At 38.4% G+C, this 13,584-nt stretch overlaps 1 protein-coding gene across 6 annotated transcripts in view; it reads left to right on the plus strand.

The window, feature by feature from the left end:
- The window catches only part of st18 (ST18 C2H2C-type zinc finger transcription factor), a 41,281-nt gene that overhangs the window by 9,716 nt on the left and 17,981 nt on the right, over nt 1-13,584 (plus strand). For 5 of the 6 annotated variants that reach the window (XM_085256046.1, XM_085256048.1, XM_085256047.1 and 2 more), the window contains 2 exons: nt 9,559-9,674; nt 12,717-12,768. In XM_085256046.1, coding sequence (XP_085112172.1) covers nt 9,559-9,674; nt 12,717-12,768 — 168 coding nt within the window. Of the gene's footprint in view, nt 1-2,710; nt 3,656-9,558; nt 9,675-12,716; nt 12,769-13,584 lie in introns of those variants that run through there. The other variant, XM_085256051.1, reaches the window with a different exon arrangement.

Raw genomic sequence — 13,584 nt, forward strand, 5'->3', positions numbered from 1 at the left:
GTATTGTGTGTAGAGACAAAGCATTGTCAGGTTGCCTGTGGCTTTGACAGTGACAGCTGTACATACAAGACCACTGAGCCTAATGCACTTAAACATTGACTCTGTGTTCCAATAACGTGTTTGAGCAGTCAGTCAAGTATTTTATTGCATCCTGTCCTGGCTTTCTGTAATTTGTATTACAAGTCTGAAAAAGATATGTTAATAGTGATCATAGTTTGACAAAAAAAATAAAAATCCACAAATCAGCTTTTGTGTTATTGTCTGAGGACAAATCTCAGATTTAGACAAATTCACAGGGCCGAAGCGCTACAGTCTGTTTTGAATTTATGTTATCATTTGCATCATAACTGTGGCAAAGTTACAAAACTATATGCTAATGCCAAATGTAGTGAGACAGTAACACAGTCCACTAGCGAACTTTTGTGGTAGACGTGGGCAAGACTTAGCTTTGACCAAATTGTAAGGGGTCAAAGCACTCAACAGTCTCCAGAGCAACTATTGATTTAAGAGGATGGATGCTGGTTGGAAAAGTTCATCATTTACTAGTAAGTTGGAGCACACTAATGCCTCAGAATCTGCTTGTATGACCCATCTTCAAGCTGATCCCTGTTTTTTTATTTTTTTTATTTTTTTTAATTTAAGGAGCATTTTCTTTTAAATGAGAGTCAAGAGTAGATTAGTGTATGAATTATTAAAACGTGAATATTATTTCTCTTTTTTTCAGCAAAAAAAAATCTAAATGATATAAGCTAAATACTTCAGTATTTCTATACAACTTATATAAATGTAAACTAAATCTCTTATATTTGCCAGTGATTTTTATTTTTGTGAGGGAAATGATTCTTTCTGTCATTGTTACATTAGAAGAATTCCCACTGATATGACTCAGTGGTAAAATATATTAAATGCCACTTGTCATTGTGCCTGTTTGTCTCCATTTGATCACAAGTTTTGTCATCATCTCATGACAGGCAGCACTCATCTCTTAATAAACATGAAAAAGACATCAGATGATACAGTATTGTGTAACACATCTGAGTAATCCTTTGAAAAGTTTGCCCCGTTATACAGAGATTAAAACATATGAGGAGAGCGAAGTTACAAAGTTGCACCTCCACACTTTGTTTTAATTATAAAAGCAGCAGAGTCTGTGGTAGGGCTGTGTGCTAAAGCAGTGATAAGTAAGAGGCATTATTCCTCTCTGCTCCACACCCTCCTCTTCAAAGCACAGGGAAGTTAGTTGCTACACAACACATTAACGTAACCTCTGTTTGCCTCCAGGAACTGTCCATGGTACCTGCTGCTCAACAAAACTGGATTCACAAACCCATTCACATAGCTGAAATACACTTTAAATGACCGTGATGGCAAATTTGTTTTGTACCTATTTTCATGTATTTAGCACACAACTAAATGAATGTTATTTAACTTCTGGCCTCCTTTAAAAAAAACACGAAGAGCTTGTCTTAATTATAAACAAATTGCCGTCGGGTCTTCACATTGTCAAGTATAAAATACATTTCAGACGAATACACAATGTGTTACCTGTTTTTCCACTGCTCAAACTTTCAGTTAGTTAATCCAGGAAAATGAATTATGTGGATTTAATTCAACAAGGTCTCAGAAATGATCCATCTGCTGTTGAGCAGCTGGTGAAAGGATAAATGTAATTAATTACTTAACTTTTGAAGAGTATTCCAGAAAAAAACAGTGATGTTTGTTTGTCCTGCTGGAGAAAAATGTAAAGCAACAGTGTTAACAGTACCTTTCAATATTATTATTTATTTCTCTGAACATTTGAATATAATTTGCCTGCAGTCTGAAAGTATTGTTTAAATATGCTCTTTTATAAATGTAAAAAGCCACAGTTTGTCACAGTGGAAATATGTCCCTTAAATTAAAAGAGGTGATATTGCATTGATTCAAATTGAGCCAGTAATAAATTCAATATTATAATATTTAATGAGTTGTGCATAATTACTGATAAAGGCAATTTATGTTATATAAATTAAAACAGGTTTGAGCTGTATTTTTACTGATTGGTGCTTTAAAAGTGGAATGATTCTAACCAAAGCACTGTAACTGGGCATTTATTCCAAATCTTAATAAAATATTTGGAGCTGCTTATAATGTCACACATGTTTTTAAGCTTGTTGGTAGCATACAATAAAATGATCTAAAAACGTTAATGTTGAATCAGGTGGGATTTTCCTGAAAAGACAATAAAAGACAAGAGAAAAAAAGGAGGTTTAAGTGAATACATATATTTGCCTGACAGGGGCAAGACTATGAAATGTTCCCAATTATTACTACATGGGATTTTTTTTAAATGCCTTTCTTTCCTTCTTTTTTTTTCCCTTCTAAATATATTTCAGAATTTACCTTGATTGTAATGTACCTCATTGGCTGTGGTTTTGTTTGTTGGCCTAACTATAAAGGATCTGCTTATACCCTTGTGGGTTGGGAAGAATTAGGATTTATGAATTTATTTCCTCTGTTGTATTGTTTAAACAGCTTTGGTTTAGTTTTGATCCCTTCCTCTTGCCTTTGAGGCTGTTCCACGGTGTCAGCTGTTGACTGATAGTAAGAGAACTGCCTCACAGTGTGAATGAAAGAAAACTAGCGGTTGGTAAACACTGATAAGGGATAAATAGAAAGCGGTCAGGCAGAGATAGTTCTGTGGGAGCCCAGATTGTGTGCGGTCTGTTAAAATGAGATTCTGAGCCTGTCCTTTTTATTCTTCCTCCCCTCCCCTCCCCTCCCCTGTGCGGCGTTTGTCTGGAAAATCTCCAGTGACCCGGCTCGGCAGTCCCAGGCTGCAGTATTCTCTTTTTTGTATTTGTTTTGTTTTCTAACAAGGGTCAAGTTGGCCAATAGACATGTCCCTGATGCTTATAGACAGCTGTCATGACTTCAAGTACTTACAATAGTTACATTTTACATGCATTCAGGGTTCGGCAACAACACACCAGCAAGCGAAGTGTTAAATAACTAAAGCTGTACCCAGTTTTAAGACATCTATTTCTTTTTTATTCAACTATGGTCATATAATTAATCTCGACAGTCCTCTTAAGTTTTTTTCCCCCCTTTAAGTTGGAGCACAAATTCTAATGCATACTGTATGTATACCGTCAAGTATCATCATTCACTTTTGTTACAGTAAAACCACTCTAAATGACTCTTGCGTTTAATTATTTCAGTTTATTTTTATTATCCATTTTTTCCCCATTTTATTAATTATTTTATATATTTTTGTATTTATTTATTTATTTATGGGCTATCTACCTTTCTTTGGTTTAGAAAAAGACCTTCAGAGGTCTTACCTTGAAGATCACCATGTGGTGTATTTATACAGAAAATAATTCAGACCATTGTAGCCCAGCAGCTAATGAGATTGGTTGTTAAGTGAATGACACAAAGGCTACAAAAAAAGAGGGGGGAAAAAAGCTTAGCGTTTCGGGTGAATATCACAGTGTCCCTGCACACACGCACGCACACACAACACACACACATACACACACACAAACCCCAACCAAACACACTCTCCTCAGCAGCGAGACTCTGGACTACCCTGTACCCCACCTCGGTATCCTTCTGCTCCGTCTACCTCCCCGATGTCCCCGAGAGATGCAAAACAAAGGCTAAAGGGGGCATGGTAAGTCGAGCTCGCGATTCTGCCCTGTCGGACATGTTAACACGAGTGCATTTAGATGCAGAAGACAAGTGATTGTGGCTGTGTGAGGATGCGATGTGCTGTGTAAGCCTCGGGCTCAGATAAGTAGATTCATGGCCGGGTCAATAACAGTGATGCTGTTTTATGTGGCTCAGAGTAAGATCACCACATTTCACTTCACCATTCTTAACTTCTCAATTCCTGCTCAAACTTTTTTTTCGTCTCTTTCCATTCGCCACAAGGCTGCTTGAACTTTATGTTAGTTTACATCGGAGCTATGACTTGGTTGTTATTCACGAAAAAATAGAGATGTTTATATTTGTGAAGGTTCTCAGTCATCAGAGATGTTTATACATATAATGGTTCATTTATTTTTGCGATGGTCAGATATCTTAATGTTGTTGTTTTGCTCGGTTTTGCCTAAAATGCATTGAGTGTTTAACGTAAAAAAGAGGCAGGACAGCACGAGAGAGGCTCGGTTGGTATCGACTGCTTTACTGCTTAGCTCGTTCAAAGTGAACGGACGTTTCAGTGCAAACACGCACATCTGAGCGCCGTGCAGATATCGTTTACCTTTCCTCCGACTCCTTATTTTGATCTTCACAATAGTAGCAGGCAGCGTCAGTAGTGGCTGCTGTAATACGAAATTTGAAGTGCATTAGCTTATCGTGCTCTTCTGTCAGGCTGGGAAGTGGGTGAAAGTCCATCTTGTATATTAAACCCTGGACTTAAGTCAAATTTACATTTTGTTAAAGATTACTCCTTTTATTGATGCATATAATCATATTCATGGACCATCTGCTGATTTGGCAAGCGTGGATCAAACTCACAAAACAGCCCTGCTAACCTTTTAAGTACAAAATAGTCTGGCTTAACTCTGCTATCCCAGAAGTCTGTGTGTGTGTGTGAGTGCGAGAGATTGTATGGATATTGGATAATACTTAATTTAGATCCTCCAGGCTGCTCATGCCATATTTTATTTTATCATGATCGCTTTGGTAGCAGACCAGGACTTGTGTTTGAACAACTGAGCAAATAATGTTTGCCTGACAATAAGCAAAGCAAAAGCTTGGAGTGAGGAATCTGATTAAACTCTTGACCACAGTGTACAGCTCTGAGTTTATATCTCTCACCATGGTTATGTGGATTTCACAGTGCAGCACTGCACACTTCCACCTGGATGCGAGCGGCCATACGGGTCTCACCTTTTGACCGTACTAAAGCACAGCTTCAGGCTTTTCTAGTTGTTCTGATGACTGATTTAGTCCTGAACTGTGTCCCAGTGTGTGTTTCACAGAAATAGGAATTCACCACTGGGCATCCTTACTGCATGAAATACTTATGTTCGACTCATTCCAAACAAAGCTTACGCAGATTGAGAATTCATATGCCAGAGGTAAATCCGAGTTAACACGGATTTATACTGGCATGAGTTAAAGGACTAGAGTTTGTAATCCAGGTGGCCGAGGGATTTTACCATACAGTGGCAAAAATCACTTAAAACTCCCCCAACATCCTGAGCCACTGAGCCCAGTGAGTAGACAGATTGTTCAGAATTGATGACAGCACAACTATTACAGAGCTGGACTCTGTCTCTGTGTGTGCATGTATGTGTATCCGCATGTTTCTGTGTATGTACGTATGCTCGTGTTTGTGTGTGCGCATATGTGACCATGTTTGCTTCCTATATGTGCTCAATTAATACTAAAGGGTCTGTTTAGAATAAGACCTTGACAGATTGGTCTTATTTTTCCTCAGCAGGGTAGGGGAGGTGTGTTGGGACTACTGCCTTCTATCTGCATAAACATCCATAGCATAAATAAAAATACAGCAACCTCCATTTCTGTGGCCACGACTGACTTGCAGTTCGACCAAAGTCACTTTAATATCTAAATAATGTTTTAACACTCTTTGATCACCGTACACAATGCACTAAATATAATGGGTAAGAAAAACAAAGGGGCATGTCCGTGTGCGTGTGGCGCAGTGTCAGTGTGTGCGTGACCGTGCACACCCGTGTGCACTTGTGCACATGTGTGAGGAGGACAGAGGAGCAGAGATAGAGTGGAGTTGTTTAATGACAGGAACAGCTGACTCATTTAGAGAGAGCAGTGAAAGGTAATTAACCCTGGGAAAACTACAGCTGCCATGCGAGCTGTTCACTTGAGCGCAATCTGATTAGGAATCACTGCTCGAGTCCTGACTCCTTTCAGACACTATGTGTTCAAGGTAAACTTTTCCCTCTGCCCCGGAGAGGCCCAGAGCGCCGGAGACCTGCCTTTTGTGACGGGGGATTAGCTGGAACGGTTACTACGTTTCTCCAAATTGCAGACCACCTGGTAGCATTCATGCAACCTCCTTCATGAAAGGGGCTCCTTGGGCAGGAACAATGAGCAGGATTACTCTGCTCATTGTTACACCGGGGCTGGAACTTCTCTCTCCCCAAACACCTGTCCCCAAATTAGACAGGTTTGAAAAACCATGTACATGACAGAATTCAAAGATTCAAACTAACATGAGAGCGGTTTGGCAGGCTGGAGACTTGCCAATGGATGAATTGTTTGCCGCTCCATTTATTATCCTATTGATGGATAGTGCAGTGAAAGGAGATACTAATTTTATTTGTCTCAATATTTTGGTGTCCGTAATTGGATTGAAATTCACAAATAAAATAGCATATCATCTAGCCTTTCATACGATGAGGGAACTAAAAGCAGCAGAAATTTGGTCAAAAACAAAAATTGGCTCTTTGATGTCAGAAGAAACAATCTGGACTTGGTGCCTCTGTGTGGTCCGGCTCCAGATGAACTCAATTTAGAGGGAAGGCTTTGGGATGACTTTGGAAAGCGATTACAAGATTCATAAATCACCTCGGCAAAGGTGTCACCATCTGACTCTTTTATGGGACTCTTGCTAACTCTGTCCAATAACAAGTTTCCCCTGTAGTTATGCCATCATAACAAATCATTGAAGCGTTAGTGGCTAGCCAGGCTCCTAATTGTCTGTTAAGAATTCTGTGAGCTGTGTTCTTTTATTGAAGCATCTCTGTCTTGGAGAAGTGATAAGATGCCAATACGCTTCTCTATAAAAGTACTCTTTGGCAAAAGGCACAAACACTTTGCTTGGCCGTCAGGGTAGCTGTGAGGCTGTTATATCTGAAATCGCAGTTGACTTCAAGATTTTGACTGTGTCTGCATGAATCCAGAAACCTCCATTACACAGAGGAATGCTCATAAATTGCTGGCAGATTCTTTCTTTTTTAAGATACAGTATTTTTTTGCACATACATACTGCACATGTAAAAAAGCCTAATACTTTTCTTTTTCTGAGCTCTTAAAGTAGAGTTGTGCAAAATATTTTTTTGTTAATATAAGGGGAAATGCAAGACTGTTCATCCTCTTTTGTCCCTAGATTCAGGTGAAAATATGTAATAATATTATGAACAGAGCAAATCTGCCAGCGCCGTGAAGTGTTGATAAACTGTCAATTTTACTATGAAGGTAACTGACAATTACACATTGTGAAATGTTAAAAAAAAACAAACCTATAAATTGCACTTCTAAAAATTATGATCACTTCACCTTCTAAATTACATATTTTTTCTTGTGTTCATGGAAATCTCTCAAAAAGACATAAAAAGTCGCTTTGAACAGAAGTTTATCCATTTTCCATCTGACATAATTAAAAAACAACAACAACAAAATCTGTCATTTTAGCTGTGCATACAGTTTTACCTGCTTCTACAGAGATGATGGGATCACTTTCCAAGCAGGTAGCTCACCCTTTAGCTTCAGCTAGGCAGGCTGTATGTCTGGCTGGTTCTCAAACCTCCTATAGGGTCAGTATGAACTGAGATCAGTTCACAATTTCCTCGCAGAAATTCATTACAAGAAAATATGAAAGTAAAAGGTGCTATCGCCTGCCGTTCACTCTTTATTATACACAAACAGAAAACACTTAGCATGTAAAATTAATGTGAAAATTATTCCCGGGGTAAACTATAAACACAGAAGTTACCCCGCACATTTACCCTTTTTTTCTCCTTCCCCTAGATCAGAGTGTAATTGCCAGTAATCAGGTCTGTTTGCTGCTGATAAAACCACTCTGAATGCGAGGAACCCTCTTTGTGTGATGACTCAATTATGCCAGAAGTGGCTCATCAAACCTGGCCCATCAGCTGCTTTAATAAATAAGGAGGAAAACTTGCTGCAGGCGCATTATAATTCCATTCATTCCATAATTAAATCCATTCCAGTTTTAACCCTTCACTCAGTGTGCTTCTGGAAGAGGAAACAAAAACAGGGAGCGATGGGAGGAGGGGGGGGGGGGAGTACACACCAGACAGTGACCTTGCACAGAGCACCCATCCGTTCCCTATAATTCAAAATGATACTGTTGAAGAAAGGTTAAGAGAAAAAGACTCGCGGAGAAAAGGATGGGAATCAGTTAAGACGCTGCTCCTGTGTTTTATGTATGCATTGTTTCCACACACGCACAGCCTTAGACAGTAATTATATTAAAAGAGTAATCTAATCATAACAGTTGGTTGGTTGGTTGAGTGTGCAGCACTGACATTTTGAAATCTTATTTTGTGTAATCTCATTTGCCTCTATCATCTCGCCTGTACCCCCCTATCTAAAGGAAATGTAAATAATGTAATTAATTTTATGGTCTCCAGAATCTTACTTTGCTACTCTGGCCCGCTTTATTGGTTTCAAGATGAGGTATCTGCTCAGAGTTTTTTTTTTTTTTTTTTTACTCCATCACAATAATGTCTGCGTTAATTACACGAGAGCGTCCCAAGTGCACAGATAAGCTGGGAACAAGGGGACACAAAGACTCAAGGTCAGTGATGAATATCCACAGCAGCTGCACAGTATTAATAAGGCATTATTTGAAAATAATAATAATAGCATCACTTACAACAAAATGCGAGAGTGCGGTTTGAGTAACGTCAGGAGCGTTGGGGTGTTTTACAGACATTTGCTCTCCACCATCTCAGCTTGGATCCAGCCTCTCTGATAATGGTGCGAGGCAATGGTTATTCATGATTGCTGGACTGGGAAGGTCTCTCTCTTTTTCTATCCCCAGTCGCAGCCCATTCTCTCCTCTGTGGTGGGAATGCTAGCAGATGGGGTTAGGGGGGAATGGGCTGGGCTCAAGGACAGCTAGCAGCCAGATTAACACATAGAAAATCTCATGGACCCTCAGCATCAGGCTGCCTCCTTTCCCCCTGAGAAATCTGCCCTAGACGCAGGGAAACCATCCTCTGAGAAGCATTATTTATGTTGGACTTGGGGTGTGTGTGTGTGTGTGTGTGTGTGTGTGTGTGTGTGTGTGTGTGTGTGTGTGTGTGTGTGTGCGGGGGGCATAAATATGATTCAGCAGATGACGAACAAGCCCGAATAGTAGTGAGTCTTTTTCATATGCTAATGAAACTGAGTGAATAACCCCCACCCCCCTACTTTTTCCCCCAGTTTTGTTTTTCCGGGGAAACGCTCTGTGAGCTATAATTAAGAAGATGTTTTTTTCTTTTTTTCAAAGCTAACAGAAATAAATAATTCCATAATAAGATCTGTGAAGTGAAGAGGCTTAATGTACTCATTGTGTTCATCCTTGTTTTCCCTCTTGGATGTTTTGTATTAATTAGAAGCAAGCAATTTGATCCCTGTCAAGCAATCAATTTGCATCGTGTTCCTTATTCCATGTGAGATGTTAATATGCTCTTTCCACCTGTTTTCTGAATACATGTTCATGTTCACACAACAATTTAAAAATTTATGAATACAAACCCTCCAAAAGTTGGTTTTGGGATATGTGAAAAAGTTACAGATTGTGGGGTAAGATTTTAAACTTGTACTTATGTCTTTATTTTTTCTTCATAGATAATGAATTACATGATCATTTCCTGAAAGATAACAAGCGTGAAATCATCGACCAGGGTGAACAGTGTGGATCTGGCATCTTAGTCTACAGAGTGCTTGGGAAACTACAATCAAAGGTAAATAATCTGTCACAGACGTGGCACAGACAGAGCCTAGAGTGTAAACACAAAGTAAAAAATAAGTTTTGTTAGGGACAGAAAGGGATAAATGCTTGTGTAACAGTGTTTTGGATAAGTAGCATGCTAAGTGGTGGAGTGCCACTGCCCCTTTGACCACGGTGATCATAAAGTGAGATTGGTTTTTACTTATGCAGGGCTGTGGGTGGCTGGCAGATACTATACTCTTTACAGGCTATTGCTGAATCCGCTTTTTGTTAAGTGATGATTGCCTTTTATATGTCAGGTTGTCTCAACTGGATTTGTAGCCTAGTAGAAAGTTTAGAGAGAGATTTACTCAGCACTATTTCAGTGCAAGGACTTTAAAGACACACTAGTGTTTCACCAACATTAAAGTATGCAAAATGTTGATCACTTGCTCTTTTCCTTTTTGTGCTGCTTTTTAGTGTGTAGGTGTGGAACTCACAAATATATCAGTAAAGATAAATCAGTGACTTCATATAGACAAAATATAAATACAGTAAAAGCTTATTAAGCTTTAAAATTTACTGTTGTCGTTATTCTTTCCTATATTCTGTTCTAATCTGAGTGCATTTACAGCAATCCCATTTATTCCTCTATATTGTGTGCACCGTTGGAAGAAATTAAAAAAAGAAAGAAAATATATATATATATGTGTGTGTGTGTGTGTGTGTGTGTGTGTGTGTGTGTGTGTGTGTGTGCGTGCGTGTGTGTGAGTGTGTGCGTGCGTGCGTGCGTGCGTGCGTGCGTGCGTGTGTGTGTGATATAACTCTCTATATATTTATCTTTCTTTATAGATTTTTATTTTTAGATTTAGATCAGTGATCTAAACTTTTTCTGACTTGCACACCTTGAAAATCTGAAAAAAAAGTCTCACCACCTACTTTACAATTTTTACAAAGTGGATTTTTTCATGAATTTAAGATCAGCAGAATAACTTAAACAAATTATATTTATTTAACTTGGTTCGACTGAATATCACTGACCAATTAATTTGATTTTTAGCAGATAATTACGGTGGTTAATATGTTAGAATTAGAATATTATACAGTAAAAATATGCATATTTTAAATTCCAGCGGTAAAATTTTATATTAACCTGTCCCTTTAACATTTTTAAGGACAGTCTATGTTTGCTAACATAAGATGTTTGTGAACAATTGTGACTTTTCCTCTCAGTACAGACAAGACATTATTACACCTGCCTGTCTTTGTGAGTGTAGAGGGTTTGGGGCTGTACTTCCTGACAAATATAAATGATAAATTACATAAATGTGCAAAATGTTGTTTATAAATGCCATATGTGGAGGTTTGATATAGATTATTATTATTACCCTGTACACCACATCACCATCACCATCACAAGTCACCCTGTAAAATGTATAATCCACTAACGAGAAGAACTGTCATAGGAGAAAAAAAATGAAAAGGTAACTTACATAATGATTTTAGCCAGATTGTTTAGGGGATGTCAATAAAAGCTCCCATTTGACCCTGATTGTATCTATTTGTTCTGCTTTTGTAAACACTCCACATCACATGTTTACCCATGTTGTTGCCATGCCAGGAATACCTGTTAGGAAACCACAGATACCTAACAAGGCCTTCCTTGTTTTATTGTTACGTGTCACTCCTTGTTATATGGATTTGATACAAACTGTACTGTGTCACGACGACTGCTAACAGTGCGTCAGAAATGCCTGTGTGTCTCCATTTCGGAGCAGCGCTCACAAACAGACTCAGACTTCTATACGTGAAACTGATTGATTGAAAAAGAAGCTCTAGTTAAATATACAAAACAGCCACTAAAACTATTTATATCAAAATAGTTTTTACTGGTTAGGCTCACAATACTTACCATCTATTATTCTTATTATTCCTATTAATATAATCATTAATGTCATGAAGCTTGCTTACTTCACGTACATAACACACAATACTCTTGACTGATCAGAGAAAATGTAGATACTATAAAATAATATAAGAAAGTTATGTAAATATTTACATAAGATAGGCACATCTAAAATGTCACATAAAGAAAGGGGGGGAAAAACACCCTGGTAACATTATGAGTCAGCTGTGATATTTCAGTGCACTGATAACATCATTTGAACTTTGATTAATGTCCATGTTATAATCTCAGGTTGCATGATGCAAGACCAACATTTTGCCTTCAGAGCAACACATTTATACAAAATGTTAAAGCATGTCTGTGTGGAAAAGTGTTACAAACTAATGAGGTACATTCATTTTTACAGAATGTAATCTATAGTGTTTGGGAGTTGTTTGTCTCAATAGGCTCTAGTAATCAAAAGTAATGAACCTATTATGAGCAGGACCTCTGAGGGCCCGGCGTGGCATTAAGAGTGTGGCACATAAAAGGTTTATTAAAGGAAATTAAGGTCCATCACTGCCACACCTGCTCCCCTATTATAAATGTATGACAGGTCAGTGCCTTCAATCACAACAGCAAACGAGAGAGAGGAGTCATGTTTCCCATTACCAGGGAAAAGTAACAGCATATCCTATGACTCACAGATTTCACTGGCCTGTGACCACTATACGCCACCATCAGCCTGGAATAATTATGTTTAATAGGTTTTATTTGGGACCCACAAGCAACAGCCAGCGAGAGTGGATGGATTTTAGCAACTATTTTTGTCTAAACACACTCTCTGAGGTGCTGTCCGTACTTTAATGTCATTATTTAGTGTCATTACATTTTTACTCACCTTTGAAACTTTTTTTTCCTGGCATTATACTTTAAGTGTTTGCATATTACTGGTGTTTTTAGAGCTCTTTGTGATGTTGCCCCCCCGCAAAAAAAAAAAAAAAAGATTTTGAGGCTCAGTGGCTCTGGTTACCCTGCTTACCTGCCAAACAAGGCAAAAAAAAAAAAAAGCACATTAATCTATTAAGTATTTAAGCCTTTTGTAATTTAAGAGAATTTAATTAATACACATTAAATGGATTAAAAAGGCTCTTTTAGTTGCTCATCTGTACATTTAATGGTTTATTGCAGATGGATTCTGAAGGTGAGGAGCAAACCTTGAAAACATGTGACAGTAACACAGGTGAGTGCAGCTTTCAGGTTTAGTTTGCTTTTAAATATGTGCACACACACACATACACAGATATGCACGCACACACACACACGCATTCCACTTATCACCATGGGCTAGGGGTATCAGTTCAACAATCCAACTTTATAACTGTCAATTTTATGTATTATCTTACCGGTCTGAAGAGCACTGCACCGCCATTTCATTATTCAGAGGGGAATAACTTCATTAAATTGGAACACTGGCTCAAATTAGTTAAGGAGTGTGTATATATTGTGTGATTGAAAACCTCTAGACTGGATATGTCATTATGCAAGTGTTCAGGGCCTCTGAGGCCTTCCTGCTCACGCTGGAGCTATTACTACAACTGGGAAAATTCATGAAAAGTGTTATTATTGGTCGTGCTTCATGGGAGTAGGGGTAGAACTTGTGAATGAGATTTATGCAGGCCTCTGGGAAAATTGATTTACCCTTTTAGATCATGTTGTCAACACTGTCAAAAGATGAGCTACTGTTGGTTTCCCAGAGAATGAGCAGACTGAATGAAAAGCTTTTCAGATCAATGAAGAGACCACTTCTACATCCTTATGCTGATTATACCCGATGGCATTGTAAAAGGGAGTAAAAAATCTATGCTAAAAGCTTGGATAAAGCGCGGGTAGCCCATGTGGTATCACCCCTAAAACATTATCTACAAAACAAATATTTACAGTATGTTGTAAAATTTCGTGACTAATAGCCCAAAAGTAGTCAGTTGCCTTAAACCCTTAGATGAAAAACATGTTGACAGATGCTGTGCTGCTGCAGTGGAAATGTAAACACAACTTT

The sequence above is a fragment of the Mchenga conophoros genome, linkage group LG18 (genome assembly GCF_057382185.1).
Source record: "Mchenga conophoros isolate Kocher_MC1m ecotype Shallow Benthic linkage group LG18, M_conophoros_male_GT1.1, whole genome shotgun sequence".
In the NCBI taxonomy this organism is placed as follows: Eukaryota; Metazoa; Chordata; class Actinopteri; order Cichliformes; family Cichlidae; genus Mchenga; species Mchenga conophoros.